This window comes from Piliocolobus tephrosceles, chromosome 16 (assembly GCF_002776525.5).
Source record: "Piliocolobus tephrosceles isolate RC106 chromosome 16, ASM277652v3, whole genome shotgun sequence".
Classification (NCBI taxonomy): domain Eukaryota; kingdom Metazoa; phylum Chordata; class Mammalia; order Primates; family Cercopithecidae; genus Piliocolobus; species Piliocolobus tephrosceles.
Window position 1 is genome coordinate 254,628 of NC_045449.1, and position 16,109 is coordinate 270,736.

Consider the following 16,109-nt stretch of genomic DNA (forward strand, 5'->3'; position numbering starts at 1 on the left):
GGTGCGAGGGCTCAGCAGACAGAAGCCTGCATGCACACATCGCTGTGCCGGGATCTCCAACAGATGGAAGCATGCATGCGCGCACCGCTGTGTGCCTAGTTCTCCAACAGAAGTACGCATGCGTGCCTCTCTGGGTGCCTAGTGCGCCGACAGAAGCACGCATGCGCACACCGCTGTGTGGCTAGTTCTCCAAGAGAAGTACGCATGCGTGCCCCGCTGGGTGCCTAGCGCTCCGACAGAAGCACGCATGCGCGCACCGCTGTGTGTCAAGGGCCCCCGACAGAAGCACGCATTCGCACACCGCTGTGTGCTGAGGTCGCCAAAAGACAGAAACACGCATGCGCACACCGCAGTCCGTGGGGCGCTAGGCTGAAGCGTCCTGACTGCGCAGGCGCAGCGGGGGTGGTCGCCATGGAGACGCGTGGCCCTGGCCTGGCGGTCCCCGCGAAGAGCCGCCCACTAGTCGGCAGCGGGTCTCAGGCGCCCCGGGGGCGGGTTGGGTTGCAGCCCAGCAGGCGGATGGACCGCCGCGGTGGGGCAGAGGCATCGGGGTACGAGGACAACGACGGCGAGGAGGAGGAGCGGGAGGGCGGCGCCGCGGGCCCGCAGGGGTCTAGACTGCCCCCCATCCCAGGCGGCGCCTCCGAGCTGGCCAAACGGAAGGTGAAGAAGAAGAAAAAAAGGAAGAAGAAGACCAAGGGGTCTGGCAAGGGGGACGGTAAGAGGAGCAGGTAGCGCGGCTGTGTCAGCTCCAGTTCTCTGGAGACTCTTCGGGGACTCCGATTTACCTGGAGACCCTTCAGACCGGAAACAGAAGCTCAGTGGTCCCGGACCGAGGTCCTCCTGCTCCCCACACGTGCCGGTCAGCAGCGCAGCGATGCCCCCAGCCCCCGCCCCATGGAGACCATCCGCCAACTTTGCGGTCCCTTAGCCCCACACAGAGACCCCCCACAGACATCCACCATTCCTAAGAGCCTTCCAGCCCCACACAAAGACACCCTCTGAACTTGCTAAGCCCTCAGCCAAAACTGGCAATCTTAAACTTCTGCACGTTCCCCACAGAGGCCCTCCTCACAAGACACTCTCCCCACCCCAAACACATTGATGCCACTTGAAAGGCCCTCACTCTCATGCACAGAGAAGGGCAGAGTCCTGCCTCCCCTCCTCACACTCTCGTGCTTTAAGGCTGCCTGCCTCTGGATGTGCTGTAGACACCCACACCCACAGACGTGTATATAAGCATGGGCTCCCCGTCGCACCCACCAAGGGGCAGCCTTGGACTGCACAAACCCCATCACGCCAGTCACTGTGACATCCTCCGATAATCCCTGACACCCTCCACCACTCTCCTCTTCATATCAATGTAACACCAACAGTGAAACTAAAGGGCGGGGCGCAGCGGCTCACGCCTGTAATCCGAGCATTTTGGGAGGCCGAGGTGGGAGGATCACTTGAACCCAGGACTTCCAGGCTGCAGTGAGCTATGATCCCACCACTGCACTCCAGCCTGGGCAACAAGCAAAACCCTCTTTAAAAAATAATAAAAAAAACCTGAAGCACAGATCCCTGTGATGCACACACATTCATAGTCTACACACACAGACACAGGCTGTTAACGTGTTACACATTCACGTGTGTAGTCACACACAGGCAGGAATTGCACTCTGTCCCAGGGACACCTTCACAAACACACACACCCCACATGCCATAAACCCCAGTCCCTACCTCTCACCAAGCTCTTCTTGTAGAATCCCTAGATTTCTTGACAAAGGGCCTGAGCACCCACTTTGAGGAGAGGGAGCACACCAGTGACAGAGAATGCAGGTGCCCGTGAGTGCTGTGAGGCCACTGTCGCCTGTGTGGCCCACCTCAGTGGCTTTGGCTGTCAGGGAGAGGGCCCTAAGCTCCACTTCTGGGCCCTGGTGCTCTGTGGCAGAGCTGGCACCAAGGCAAGCAGGAGGCAGGAGTGGCAGCCTGGCCCATATTGACCGTGCAGTGTGGGGAGGGAGCACCGGGAAGATGATAAGTCCTTCTCAGGTGGCATCGTAATACAAAAGCAAGAAAATTCTGCAGTTCGGGTCAAGAAGTCCTGTGTGTCTGGGCACAGTGACTCACACCTGTAATCCCAGCACTTTGGGAGTTCGAGACCAGCCTGGCCAACATGGTGAAACCCCGTCTTTCATATATTTTATATGAAAATATAAAAACTAGCTGGGAGTGGTGGCAGGCGCCTAGAATTGCTTGAACCTGGGAGGTGGAGGTTGCAGCGAGCCGAGGTTGTGCCACTGCGCTCCAGCCTGGGTGGCAGAGTGAGACTCTGTCTCAAAAAAAAAAAAAAAAAAAAAAAGAAGCCCTGTGTGTATCTGCAAAAAGAAATTTGGCAGTTCACCGTCCTTTTGACTCAGCTCTTCACTGTAGAAATGACGGTGACAGGTTCCTCATACCGTCAGCAGGGGGCACCAGACAGCGTTCAGGGCGCAGGAAGGGAGAGAAGTGTCAAAAGCCGATTACTTTTCTTTTTTTTCTTACGGGAGATACTTCTCTCTCCCCTAAAATAAAAGGATGAGCTGACGAAAGAACCACAATTTGTAGCATTTTATGTGCATGTTAAATAACTCTGAAGTGCTGTTCATGTTAAAAAATCAGTACAAGGGCCGGGCGCGGTGGCTCAAGCCTGTAATCCCAGCACTTTGGGAGGCCGAGATGGGCGGATCACGAGGTCAGGAGATCGAGACCATCCTGGCTAACACGGTGAAACCCCGTCTCTACTAAAAAATACCAAAAACCTAGCCGGGCGAGGTGGCAGGCGCCTGTAGTCCCAGCTACTCGGGAGGCTGAGGCAGGAGAATGGCATAAACCCGGGAGGCAGAGCTTGCAGTGAGCTGAGATCCGGCCACTGCACTCCAGCCTGGGCAACAGAGCGAGACTCCGTCTCAAAAAAAAAAAAAAAAAAAAAAAGTACAAGCCACGCAACAGAAGTATTTCTGGCATAATATTGCTTTCATCAGTCAAATTTAGAAAGTTTTCCTGTTTTTTTCCGTTTCTTCCATCATAAAGTGTCTAGACTCGGGTAGAGTCACAGACTCCCAGACCTGGGAATGGCCACGGTGAGCACGTGGTGAGGGTGTGTGGGGGCAGCACGGCCCGGTGGAAAGAGCGGAGCACTGGGGGCCTGGCCTGCACTCAGGTCCCAGCTCTGCCACTGGCTCTTGACACTGGCAAGTCCCTGAAACTTTTTGAGCTTCGATTTCCTCCCCCAAAAAACAGGGCCTATCGCCTTTACCCAGAGGGCCTGGCTCAGACCATGTGCTCAGTGAATGGTTCCTCCTTCCCCAAAATAGTTCCAGCAAAATCACACAGGCAGTAGGTGGGCATGAGGCGGGTGGACTTGGCAGCCTGAGCCCTGGGTACGGAGGGGCCCCCATCCTCCTCTTCCATCTTGGGTGATTTGGGCACCATCCCCAGCAGGCCAAGGGCAGACATTGCGGCAAACACTAACCTGCTCATCTACTCAGCAGATAAACATCAGAGCCCGAGCGTGAAGAGCCAGCTGCTTTCTTCCTCCTTTCATGACATCTTAAGTCCTGGCAAAGACCGTGGCCCGAAACCGGAGCACAGACAGAGCAAAGTGGAGAACAGGCACCTCCCTTCGGACTCCTCCACCGTCAGCCTCCCCGACTTTGCCGAAATAGCCGAGAACCTTGCGAACCAGATCAACGAAAGTCTGCGCTGGGATGGAGTTCTTGCTGACCCAGAGGCAGAGAAGGAAAGGATTCGCATCTATAAACTGAACCGGAGAAAGCGGTACCGGTGCTTGGCCCTCAAGGGCTTCCACACCGACCCTGATGCCCTCAAGAGCTTCCACACTGACTCCAATGCCCTCAAGAGCTTCCAGTCCGACCCCGGCGCCCTCAAGAGCTTCCAGTCCGACCCCGACGCCCTCAAGATCTTCCAGTCCGACGCTGACGCCCTCAAGGGCTTCCAGTCCAACCCCGACGCCCTCAAGAGCTTCCAGTCCAACCCCGATGCCGAGGAGACCCCTGAGAACTTACCCTACCTCTCAGACAAAGACAGCAGCTCCAGCTGCAGGCAGCCCACATCGACAGCTGAGCACCCCAATCTCTACTTGGAAGGAAACCTTACCCCAAAGCTTCTACGCTCTGATTTAGCTCCTACTCTGCTGGAGTAAAACTCCACCCACAATGCGACAAACTGGTAATTTCTCCTTACCACAAGTTTATGTGTTAAAAACAGTCATCACAAAAGAAAATGAGGCCAGTACACGGGCGAGGCCGACTCTCCCATCACCAGGATGCCCTTGGCTGCCCGGGAAAGCCACAGCTCCTCGAGAACATACGCAATTTAGTGAACAGAATTCTTTTCAGAATTTCCTTTTTCTTAAATAAGCATCTCTGTTATTTCTCACCACAGCTAGTTGTCTATAATCTGCCCCCAAAAGAAAAGAAAGTGTGTAGATTATTTACATCTTAAAGTCTCCATCTCATGGTGAAACTCCTCACACAGTACCTGCTTCTGTCGGCCCAAGGACCATGCTCTGAACCTCTTGGAGCCTTTTTCTGTTTTAATTAAATGCACGTCCTGCCTTTAAACGGCCTCAGAATAAGTGGGTTCCAGAACTTCATCCCTGGGAAGTTAGAAGTCCCAAAAGGAATATTGCTTCTTTTATAAACATGGTCCCCTCCTAATCCCACGTTAGAAAAAGCCTCGCTTAATCCCAGCACTTTGGGAGGCCGAGACGGGCGGATCACGAGGTCAGGAGATCGAGACCATCCTGGCTAACACGGTGAAACCCCGTCTCTACTAAAAAATACCAAAAACCTAGCCGGGCGAGGTGGCAGGCGCCTGTAGTCCCAGCTACTCGGGAGGCTGAGGCAGGAGAATGGCATAAACCCGGGAGGCAGAGCTTGCAGTGAGCTGAGATCCGGCCACTGCACTCCAGCCTGGGTGACAGAGCCAGACTCCGTCTCAAAAAAAAGAAAAAAGAAAAAAGAAAAAGCCTCGCTACACCGAATACACATTCCTCCCTGCCACAAACAGCCAGTGAGGGCCATGTGCTGCCGCAGTTCGTGCCCTCCCAGAAGCAGCCCCTGAGACGAGGATTCAAATGCAAGTAGAGTATCTGGGAGAACAAAGGATGAGTAGAGGGTGATACAGAGAAGGGAAGACGGCCAATCCTGGAACTTTTGTTTTTAGACAGGATCCAGCTCTGCCGGCCGGGCTGGAGTGCAGTGGTGTGGTCACGGCTCTCGCTGCACTCCGCCTCCTGGGCTCACGCGATCCTCCCACCTCAGCCCCCTGAGTAGCAGGGACTGTAGGCGAGTGCCACCACGCCTGGCTAGTTTTTTAAATGTTTGTAGAGATTGGGGTGGGGTGGGTGGATCTCACTCTGTTTCGCAGGCTGGTCTCAAACTCCTGGCCTCAAGCAATCCTCCCACCTTGGCCTTCCAAAACGCTGGGATTACAGGCATGAGCCACTGTGTCTGGCCCGGCTTCCAGGGAGTATTAGGCCAGTTTTCTTACTGGGCAACTGGAGCTTAATTCCACAGGGAAACCCCCTTCTAGAATTATCCCACCTAAGGGTGAGGAAGCTGGGGAATTTATACTCCCCAAAGGCAGTGGCTGGGGGCTGGTCCTGCGTGTGTGTGTGTGTGTCCCGGCATTTCTAGCTGAAAAGTCCAAAGGAAAAGGGGGTCTCTAGGGAAGCCTCCTCTACCTCAGCAACACGTGGTCTGAGAGGGCAGCATGGAGGCTGAGATGACATCCCTGACCTTCAAGAGGTTACAGTGTTTTGGGGTAGACAAGAAATGAGTGTACACGGGAGAAGGTTGTTGTTTTTTTTTTTTTTTTTTTTTTTTGAGACAGAGTCTCGCTCTGTCGCCCAGACTGGAGTGCAGTGGCCGGATCTCAGCTCACTGCAAGCTCCGCCTCCCGGGTTTACGCCATTCTCCTGCCTCAGCCTCCCGAGTAGCTGGGACTACAGGCGCCCGCCACCTCGCCCGGCCAGTTTTTGTATTTTTAGTAGAGACGGGGTTTCACCGTGTTAGCCAGGATGGAGCACAGGAGAAGTTAAAAGCCAATACAGACGTCACAGAATGCTCGTCTGACAATGAAGTGGCAATGCCTGGGTGTGGTGGCTCAGGCCTGCAATCCCAACACTGGGAGGCTGGGGCAGGTGGATCATCTGAAGTCGGGCGTTCGAGACCAGCCTGGCTAATACGGTGAAACCCTGTCTCTGCTAAAAGTACAAAACTAGCCGGACATGGTTGCAGGTGCCTGTAGTTCCAGCTACTCAGGAGGCCAAGGCAGGAGAATCACTTGAACCCAGGAGGCAGAGGTGGCAGTGAGCCAAGATGGCGCCACTGCACTCCACTCTGGGCAACAGAGCAAGACTCTGTCTCAAAAAAAAAAAAAAATGTTGAAGTGTCATGGTCCCTGCTAGCCCTAGGCCAGCAGAGCAGCCCTCTTCTCACCCTTCCTTAAAAGGCCAGTTAGTTTCCACATTTGCCCTCACGCCATATTAGAATATACCGAAGAGACGTTTGGAAGAGTCCTGTCCTGCCATGGAGAATGGTTAGCAGACAGGAACGGCCCTCCCTGTGCTGAGGCCAGGCCCGTCCTCTCTGCTGTCCATCAAGAGGAAGGGGCAGGAAATACTCCAGTGCCAGCCACAGGACCTCACTTGTGTCCAGGGTATAAAAGCAAAGGCAGAGAAAGAACGGGGCAGCCACGGGGCTGGCATCTCCTGTGCCCTCCAGGTCCACCACAGTGGCTGGGACCTGGGGCACAGAAGAGTGTGAGGGTGCACTGGGCTGAGACGGTCGCTTAGCAGTGCCTTCCATGGCGGTGGGAGGCAGGGGCGGGGGCCATGATCATCTCCCAACCATGAGGTAACATTCTAGGAAAGTAGCTAAGATGGTGAGCTTTGACATCAGAGCTGAATTAATCTCTTTCCCGGCACATGTAGCGTTGTGTCCCCTGGCAGACTGCTTCACCGCTCTGAGCCTTAGTGTCCTCATCTGAAGACCAGACTGCAAATTCCTACCTTAGTGCTGTGAGAATCAAGTGCACTGAAGCATCGAGATGGTGCCCGGCACCCGGGAAACCAACTTCTGTAAGAGTTTTAATCAGTGGTACTTCAGGGTGGTGTGGCCACGGGTCTGCTAGACAGACTCCGAGTGACGGTGCAGACCTTACCTCCTGGAAGGGTGAGCTTCACAAAAGAAACCTGGCTTCAGTGGCTGGCCAAGAGACAGAATTCACACACCGCAGAACCAATGACGGGGCCGCAGCAGGAGCGAGTGGAGCAGGAAGGAAGCCAGGGCCCGGAAGGCTGGAGCTTCACGTAGAATGATAGACAGCAGATGGGGTGAGGGCTCCTGAAGCACACAAGTGGCTTCAGCTCAGAACACCTTGGGTTCGAAGTTTTAATATCTTTCCCATGCCCAGGCTGTAGCAGTGAGGACTCCTTCAGGGCAAGAAACAAACCGCAGTGAAAACCACCTTACAGACCAAGGGGAAAAGGTTGGCCTTTTTTTTCTTTTTGAGACAGAGTTTCGCTCTTGTCGCCCAGGTTGGAGTGCAGTGGCACCATCTCGGCTCACCACAACCTCCGCCTCCCGGGTTCAAGCAATTCTCCTGCCTCAGCCTCCCGAGTAGCTGGGAATACAGGCGCCCACTACTACACCCAGCTAATTTTTGTATTTTTAGTAGAGACGGGGTTTCACCACTTTGGTCAGGCTGGTCTCGAACTCCTGACCTCAGGTGATCCACCCACCTCGGCCTCCCAAAGTGCTGGGATTACAGGCATGAGCCACCGCGCCAGGCAGGAATGGTCAACTTTTAAAGCCAACAGTCCAGGGTTGCCTGTGGCTTCAGTCATGGCCGGATCCAGGAGGTCACACTGTGTCATCACAATGTCCTTCTCTCTCCGTATTTCACCTCTGCCTCCTCCAAATCAGCTTTATGTTCAGGCAGGTTCTCATCACAGGATGGCAAAGCCACTAACATCCTTACAGTTTTGTAAGGAAAAGAGAGTTACTCCTCTGTCCCTATCCCATGTCTGCATCAATCCCAAGAAGGTCTCTGGCCTGGCAGGGGTCATACGTCCATCACTGGACTCATCCCGGCAGCAAGGCGAATGCAGTGTTTGATGGCTACAGAGACCTAGAACGTGGAGCGGGGCAGGGCAGCCCAGCAGGACGCATGAGCTAAACAGATTGTTACAGAATCTATCCAGAATCTGGCCGGGCGCAGTGACTCGCCTGTAATCCCAGCACTTTGGGAGGCTGAGGCAGGAGGATCACTTAAGGTCAGGAGTTCAAAACCAGCCTGGCCAACGTGGTGAAACCCCGTCTCTACTGAAGAAACCAAAATTAACCAGTGTGGTAGCACTCACCTGTAGTCCCAGCTATTTGGGAGGCTAAGGTGGGAGAATTGCTTGAACCCAGGAGGCGGAGGCTGCAGTGAGCTGAGATCACGCCATTGCACTCCAGCCTGGGCAGCAAAGCGAGATTCTATTTTAAAAAAAAAAGAAAAGAAAAGAAAAAAGAAAAAATGTATCTAGATTGTCTCTGTCTCTCTCTCTCTCCTCTGTTTGAGACAGGGTCTGGTTCTGTCGCACAGGCTGCAGTGCAGCGGCATGACCTAGGCTTACCGCAACCTCCACCTCCTAAGCTCAAGTGGTTCTCCCCCCTCCCCCTCCTGAGTAGCTGGGACTACGGGTGCACACACCACTATGCCTGGCTAATTTTTGTATTTTTTGGTAGAGATGGGATTTTCCCATGTTTCCCAGGCTAGTCTCAAACTCCTGAGTTCAACCGATCAGCCCACCTCAGCCTTCCAAAGTGCTGGGATTACAGGCGTGAGCCACTGTGCCCGGCCGATCCAGAGTCTGCACAGAATACAGAGTGATTCCCTGAAGAGACAAGTAGAACAGATTCGTCCATTGCCTTCCAAATGAAGAATGATTCTAATTTTCACTTTTTAAATTTTTTATAATCCACCCAATGACCTATCAAGAATGATTCATTTTTATTTATTTTTGTTTTTTCATACCCCATCCAGTGACCTAGCAAGAATGATTCATTTTTGGTGAGGTGCGGGGGCTCATGCCTGTAATCCCAGCACTTTGGGAGGCCAGGCAGGTGGACTGCTCAAGTCCAGGAGTTAAGAGACCAGCCTGGGTAACACAGCAAAGCCCCATCTCTACAAAATATACAAAAATTAGCAGGGCATGGTACACACCTGCAGTCCCAGCCACTTGGAAGCCTGAGGTAGAAGGATCACTTGAGCCTGGGAGGCAGAGGCTGCAGGGAGCCGAGATCATGCCATACAATCAGCCTGGGTGACAGAGTAAGACCCTGTCTCAAAATACATATATATATATTTAAAAGCCTCTGTCCAGGCCGGGTGCGGTGGCTCAAGCCTGTAATCCCAGCACTTTGGGAGGCCGAGATGGGCGGATCACGAGGTCAGGAGATCGAGACCATCCTGGCTAACACGGTGAAACTCTGTCTCTATTAAAAATACAAAAAAAACCCGTCTCTACTAAAAAAATACAAAAAACTAGCCGGGCGAGGCAGCGGGCGCCTGTAGTCCCAGCTACCCGGGAGGCTGAGGCAGGAGAATGGCGTAAACCCGGGAGGTGGAGCTTGCAGTGAGCTGAGATCCGGCCACTGCACTCCAGTCTGGGCGACAGAGCGAGACTCCATCTCAAAAAAAAGCCTCTGACCACGGGTCATGGGAGTGGCCTGCATGGCATGAGTCCATCTCAATCGACCTGGGTGGACTACATGCTTCTCTCCAACACTACGGACCCTTGGCCATTGCTACGGAATCTTACAAAGACGAACAGCGCTCTGTAATCACGGGTCTGTGAGTTGTTTTGGAGCAGAATGTGCCAGCCCATCAGCACTGTTCAGTGATAACATTTGGGGTGATGATTTGCACCTGGTTTTGGTGGCGCCTGAGTTTCCACCTTTCAAGCTAGTCACGTGGCTAGAATGTGCCCACACGACCAGCTCAGAACAGGAGACCCCCAGCACGAGAAGACTCTGGGTTTCCTGGCACCGAGATGCTTCGTACACACACAGGCGGTGGTGAGAGACTCAGGAACAAGGCGCTCCTGTGTAAGCCTCGTGGACATCCACCGTGGACCACACAGGAAGACACGCTCAGGGATGTGGCCGCCTTTGTGTGGCTGGCGTGGTCAATGGCCCCTAAGGATCTCTGTCTCCTGGTATTCATGCTGGTCTCTTGAATGTGGGTTGAACTTATCGGCTCTTTCCAGTGAACAGAATATGGCAAAAGTGATGGAATATCACCTTCCAAGAGGAAGTTACAAAAAGAGATTGTGTTCAGGAGGAGGACGAGGAGCAACGTGTAGGTGGAGCCCGGGGGTTTTAGGGCGATGAGACTATTCTGTGTGATGCCAAGATGGGAGTTACATGTCATTACACAGTTGTCATTACACAACTTTAAGGGTTGTTACACAGACCCTTAAAATGTACACCAAGAGTGAACCCTCGTGTAAACTACGGACTTGAGTTCATCATAAGGTACCAAGGCCACGTGTGGTCGCTCACGCCTGTAATCCCAACACTGCAGGAGGCTGAGGCATGAGAACCACCTGAATCCAGGAGTTCAAGATCAGCCTGGGCAACATAGTGAGACCCTGTCTCTACAAAAAATAAAAAAAAAATTAGCTGTGCATGCCAGCGTGTGCCTGGAGTCCAATTACTTGGGAGGCTGAGGTGGGAGGACCATCAGCCTGTAGGTTGAGGCTGCAGTGAGCTGTGATCCCGCCACTGCACTCTAGCCTGGGCGATAGAGTGAAACTCTGTCTCAAAAATACAAAAATAAAGTCTATTTATTAGCAAGAGACAGAGAAAGAGAGAAAGAGGGAATGGGGGAGGCTCTGGTTTCCATGTGACACACTTTTTTCTTTTTTTTTTTTTTTTTTTTTTGAGACATGGTCTCGCCCTGTTGCCCAGACTGGAGCTCAGTGGCGTGGCCACAGCTCACTGTAGCCTCAGTCACCCCAGGCTCAGGTGATCCTCCCACCTCAGCCCCCTGAATAGCTGGAAGCACAGACACACACCACCACACCTGGCTAAGTTTTGTATTTCTTGTAGAGACACGGTCTCACCACACTGCCCAAGCTGGTCTCAAACTCCTGGGCTCAGGCGATCCTCCTACCTCAGCCTCCCAAAGTGCTGGGATTACAGGCGTCAGCCACCGTGCCTGGCCTGACACACTCTACATGTTTGCTTCTCTCCGTGAACTTGCTCTGGGGAAAGCCAGCTGCAGTGTCGTGGGCTGCCCTGAGGAAAGGGGCCCCCCTGGAAAGAAATCACGTCTCCGTCCACCAGCACGGTGGACCTGAGGCCTGCTACCAGCCACGTGAGTGCAAGTGGAAGCAGGTGAAGCTCAGTCGAGCCTCGAGGTGTCTCCCTCTGTGAGAGACCCCACCTTTAATGGTAGCTATAATATTTTATGGCATTTTATAGTTTATAGCTTCTTCTATCTCATTCATTCCCTTTGCAGTAGAAATTATTTCCATTTTACAACTTAGGCTTAGAGAGGAGGTGATTGCTAGAATTACACAATTCCTAAGAGAATTGCTCTGAGGTCTCCAACTGTCTTTTAAGAAATATGTATCAAGCAACTGCTAAATATGCAGTTCTCTGCGTGTTGCTGCCAGAATGATACTAACAGTCCCTGTGTATGTGGCACCTCCTCTGCCCAGGCACGGTGTTGGCCATCGAACTGCACGACTTTATTTCAGCTCCACAACAATGTTTGAGGTGCAAGATGCTATAATTCCCATCCACCAAGGAAATGGGCACAGACTGGGAAAGTGACTTGCCCAGGGTCACACCAGGAGTTAGAGGAGAAGCTGGGATGTCACACCCGGGCTGGCAGGTTCCAAAGATCCTGCTGTTAATTACTGCCCTGCAGTATCTAAGACCTCAGCAGGTGGGAGCCAAGCCTCACCCCTGCAGGGGTCAACAACAATGGGAGGAGATAGATCAAGGCAGCAATGGGAGGAAGTAGTCCAGTGGGGCTTGTCAGTGGGGTCAGTGGAATGGAAGAAGTGGTGCTGGAAGGAAGAAGGGTTCCTGGGAATTGTAGCCAGAAGGGGAGGAGGGGTCTGGGGAGGTAGAAACCTCCACCAACCCGGGCTCCCGAGGGCCCCCATTGTCTCAGACCTCCTGGCCACACTATGTGGTTCTCCATGGTCTAAGCTGGCCTCTGACACCACCGACATCCCCTCTGACCGTCACTGGACAGGCTTGTACATCATTCCACCATCCCACAGCCGTACTTCCAGGCTGTGCTCGGCAGCCTCTGCCTGCAGCTCCTGCCCACGCCTTACCGCTGAGGACGGGAGCCTAAGACTGCACTGCACAGAATGTGGTCCTGGGACCAGAAGAACCAACAGGACGGGGACTTGTTAGAAACTCTCGTTAGTGGGGCACGGCGGCTCATGCCTGCAGTCCCAGCACATTGGAAGGCTGAAGTGGGAGGATCACTTGAGGCCGTGAGTTAGAGAACAGCATGGGCAACATGGCCAGAACCCACCTCTACAAAAAGAAAAAAAAACAGTTAGTTGGCCCTCCCAGCTCCTCGGGAGGCTGAGGCAGGAGGATCAACTGAGCCCAGGAGCTCCAGGTTACAGTGAGCTATGGTTACACCACCGCACTCCAGCCCGGGTGACAGAGCGAGACCCTGTTTCTAAAAATTAATAAACTTTTTTTTGTTTTTTGTTTTTCGTTTTGAGATGAGTTTCTCTCTGTCACCCAGGCTGGAGGGCAGTGGCGTGATCTCGGCTCACTGCAATCTCCACTTCCTGGGTTCAAGTGATTCTCCTGCCTCAGCCTCCCAAATAGCTGGGATTACAGGTGCACGCTGCCACACCCTGCTAATTTTTGTATTTTCAGTAGAGACGGGGTTTCACCATGTTGGCCAGGCTGGTCTTGAACTGCTGACCTCAGGTGATCCACCCACCTCGGCCTCCCAAAGGGCCGGGATGACAGGCGTGAGCCATCATGCCTGGACAATAGACATTTTTTAAAACGCAGCCGGGTGCGGTGGCTCACACCTGTAATCCCGGCACATTGGGCAGCTGAGGTGGGAGGATCCCTTGAGTCCAGGGGCTCAAGACCAGCCTGGGCATCATGGTGAGATCCTACCTCTAAAAAAAATAAAATTAGCCAGGTGTGTGGCACCTGCCTATAGGCTTAGCTACATGGAAGGCTGAAGTGGGAGGATAGCTTGAGCCTGGGAAGTTGCGGCTACAGTGAGCCAAGATCACACCACTGCACTCCCGCCTGGGCAACAGAGCAAGACTCTCTCAAGAAAATAAATAAAATTAACAAAATGTTTTCAAAAGAAACTCCCTTGTTAGTGGATTCTCAAGTCCCCGCTGCAAACCAGACCTACTGTATCAGAACCCATAGTTTAACCAAGTCCCCAGATGATTCTAGGCTAACCCACTGTGAGAGGCTGTGGTTGTTGGGACACAATTCCCCATACGGAATTCTCACTCTGCTTACGTTTCTCCACGTCCCCACTGACTACCTTTGATTCAGACCCTCTTTCATAGGATGAATAGCCTTGGAAGATAGAGACCGTGTCTCCCTCCAGAGCAAAGGGCTGATTAGCTTCAATGATTACAGAAGATCCTGTTTCCCGGGCTCAGAGCTCCTCTGCTGTAACCTAAACCCTTCTGTTCTCATGTCACCCAGAGACTCTTCCTGTCACCCTGTAGGAAATGATTCTGAGGAAACCAGCACAACTGCAAACACTCTGGCTAGTGCTGTTGCTGTGACTAATAAACATCCTTTGTCTCTGGCCCCAGAGTCTCCTGTCTTTAGCTAACATCCATGAAATTGTGGCGGGCGGCCAGGTACAGTGGCTCACACCTATAATCCTAGCACTTTGAGGCAAAGGTGGGGGGATCAAGAGGTCAGGAGTTCCAGACCAGCCTGACCAATATGGTGAAACCCCATTTCTACTAAAAATACAAAAACTATCCTGGCATGGTGTAGGGTGCCTGCAATCCCAGCTACTCAGGAGGCTGAGGCAGGAGAATCACTTGAACCCAGGAGGCGGAGGCTGCAGTGAGCCGAGATCACACCATTGCACTCCAGCCTGGGCAACAGAGCAAGAGTCCGTCTCAAAAAAAAAAACAAGAAAAGAAAAGAAAGGAAATTGTAGCAGGCTAACTTGTTAGCTTGCTAAAAACATAAAATCTCATTCTTCCCAGTTCCTGACCCTGGTCTAAGTGACAGACACACTAACCATTTAATTATCTGGTTTCTCTACACTTAGATCACGAGAAACAATGTGATCCTCATTCAGATCTTACTTTTCAAGAAATGCATGGGGTGTGAGGCAAACTAGAAAATACAGAGAAGCAAAAAAAAAAAAAAAAGTTTTAGGAGGCCAGGCATGATGGCACATGCCTGTAATCTCAGCACTTTGGGAGGCCAAGACGGGCGGATTGCTCGAGGTCAGGAGTTCGAGACCAGTCTGGCCAACATGGTGAAGCCCCATCTCTACGAAAAATACAAAAATTAGCAGTGTGTAGTGGCACATGAGACTCACTTGAACTCAGGAGGTGGAGGTTGCAGTGAGCTGAGATCGTGCTACCGCACTCCAGTCTGGGCGACAGAGCAAGACTTTGTCTCAAAAAAAAGTTTTAGGCCGGGCGCGGTGGCTCAAGCCTGTAATCCCAGCACTTTGGGAGGCCGAGACGGGCGGATCACGAGGTCAGGAGATCGAGACCATCCTGGCTAACACGGTGAAACCCCGTCTCTACTAAAAATACAAAAAAAAAAACTAGCCAGGCGAGGTGGCGGGCGCCTGTAGTCCCAGCTACCCCGGAGGCTGAGGTAGGAGAATGGCGTAAACCTGGGAGGCGGAGCTTGCAGTGAGCTGAGATCCGGCCACTGCACTCCAGCCCGGGCAACAGAGCAAGACTCCTTCTCAAAAAAAAAAAAAAAAGTTTTAAAAACACCGACTAGTCCCACCATCAGGAGAGAGATAGCCTCATCTGTTTGGATTCATCCTTCCAGCCTTTTTCTATTAATATATCTAAGTATACGAAAACAAAATTGCCAGGTGTGTTGGCTCATGTCCATAACCCCAGCACTTTGGGAGGCTGATGTGGGAGGATCACTTGAGGCCAGGAGTTCAAGTTTGCAGCAAGCTATAGCTGCACCACTGCACTCCAGCCTGGATAACAGAACAAGACCCTAGCTCTAAAAAATAAAATAAAATAAATAAATATGGCCAGGCATGGTGGCTCAACACCTGCTCTTTGAGGATTTCTTGAGGCCAGGAGTTCAAGACCAGCCTGGGCAACAAAAATGAGACCCTGTCTCTACAAAACATTTGAAAAATTAACGCCGGACACGGTGGCTCACACCTGTAATCCCGGTACTTTGGGAGGTCAAGGCAGTTGGATCACCTGAGGCCGGGAGTTCGAGACCAGCCTGACCAACATAGAGAAACCCTGCCTCTACTGAAAATACAAAATTAGCTGGGCGTGGTGGTGGGCGCCTGTAATCCCAGCTACTTGAGAGGCTGAGGCAGGAGAATCGCTTGAACCCGGGAGGCAGAGGTTGCGGTGAGCCAAGATCGCACCACTGCACTCCAGCCTGGGCAACAAGAGCAAAACTCCATCTCAAAAAAAAAAAAAAAAAAAAAAAGAAAATTAATGGGATAACAATATATAAATTGTTTTAAAATAATTTTCTTAAAAATATGACTTGGTGTCCAGGCGTGGTGGCTCACACCTGCAATCCCAGCACTTCAGGAGGTTGAGGTGCGCAGATCACTTGAGGTCAGGAGTTTGAAATCAGCCTGGCCAACATGGTAAAAACCTGTCTCTACTAAAAATACAAAAAAATTAGCCAGGTGTGGTGGTGCACAGCTGTAGTCCCAGCTACGCGGGAGGCTGAGACAGAAGAATGGCTTGAACCCGGGAGGCAGAGGTTACAGCGAGCTGAGACCACGGCACTGCACCCCAGCCTGGGCGACAGAGCAGACTCATCTGAGAGGGGAAAAAAAAAAAAAAAAAA

General features: G+C 52.4%; 1 protein-coding gene across 1 annotated transcript; it reads left to right on the forward strand.

The window, feature by feature from the left end:
* Positions 1 to 281: 281 nt before the first annotated feature.
* Positions 282 to 4,618, forward strand: C16H17orf97 (chromosome 16 C17orf97 homolog). Its single transcript, XM_023193350.2, has 2 exons — positions 282 to 718; positions 3,519 to 4,618. The coding sequence occupies exons 1-2, from the start codon at positions 412 to 414 to the stop codon at positions 4,187 to 4,189; spliced, it is 978 nt and encodes a 325-aa protein (XP_023049118.1). The 5' UTR covers positions 282 to 411; the 3' UTR covers positions 4,190 to 4,618.
* Positions 4,619 to 16,109: the final 11,491 nt, after the last annotated feature.

Excerpts from the sequence above, each read along its gene's own strand:
- C16H17orf97 (XM_023193350.2), top strand. The coding sequence starts at position 412 with ATGGAGACGCGTGGCCCTGGCCTGGCGGTCCCCGCGAAGAGCCGCCCA. Across the intron at positions 719-3,518 it reads GGGGTCTGGCAAGGGGGACG|ATAAACATCAGAGCCCGAGC; the intron begins GTAAGAGGAGCA and ends TCTACTCAGCAG.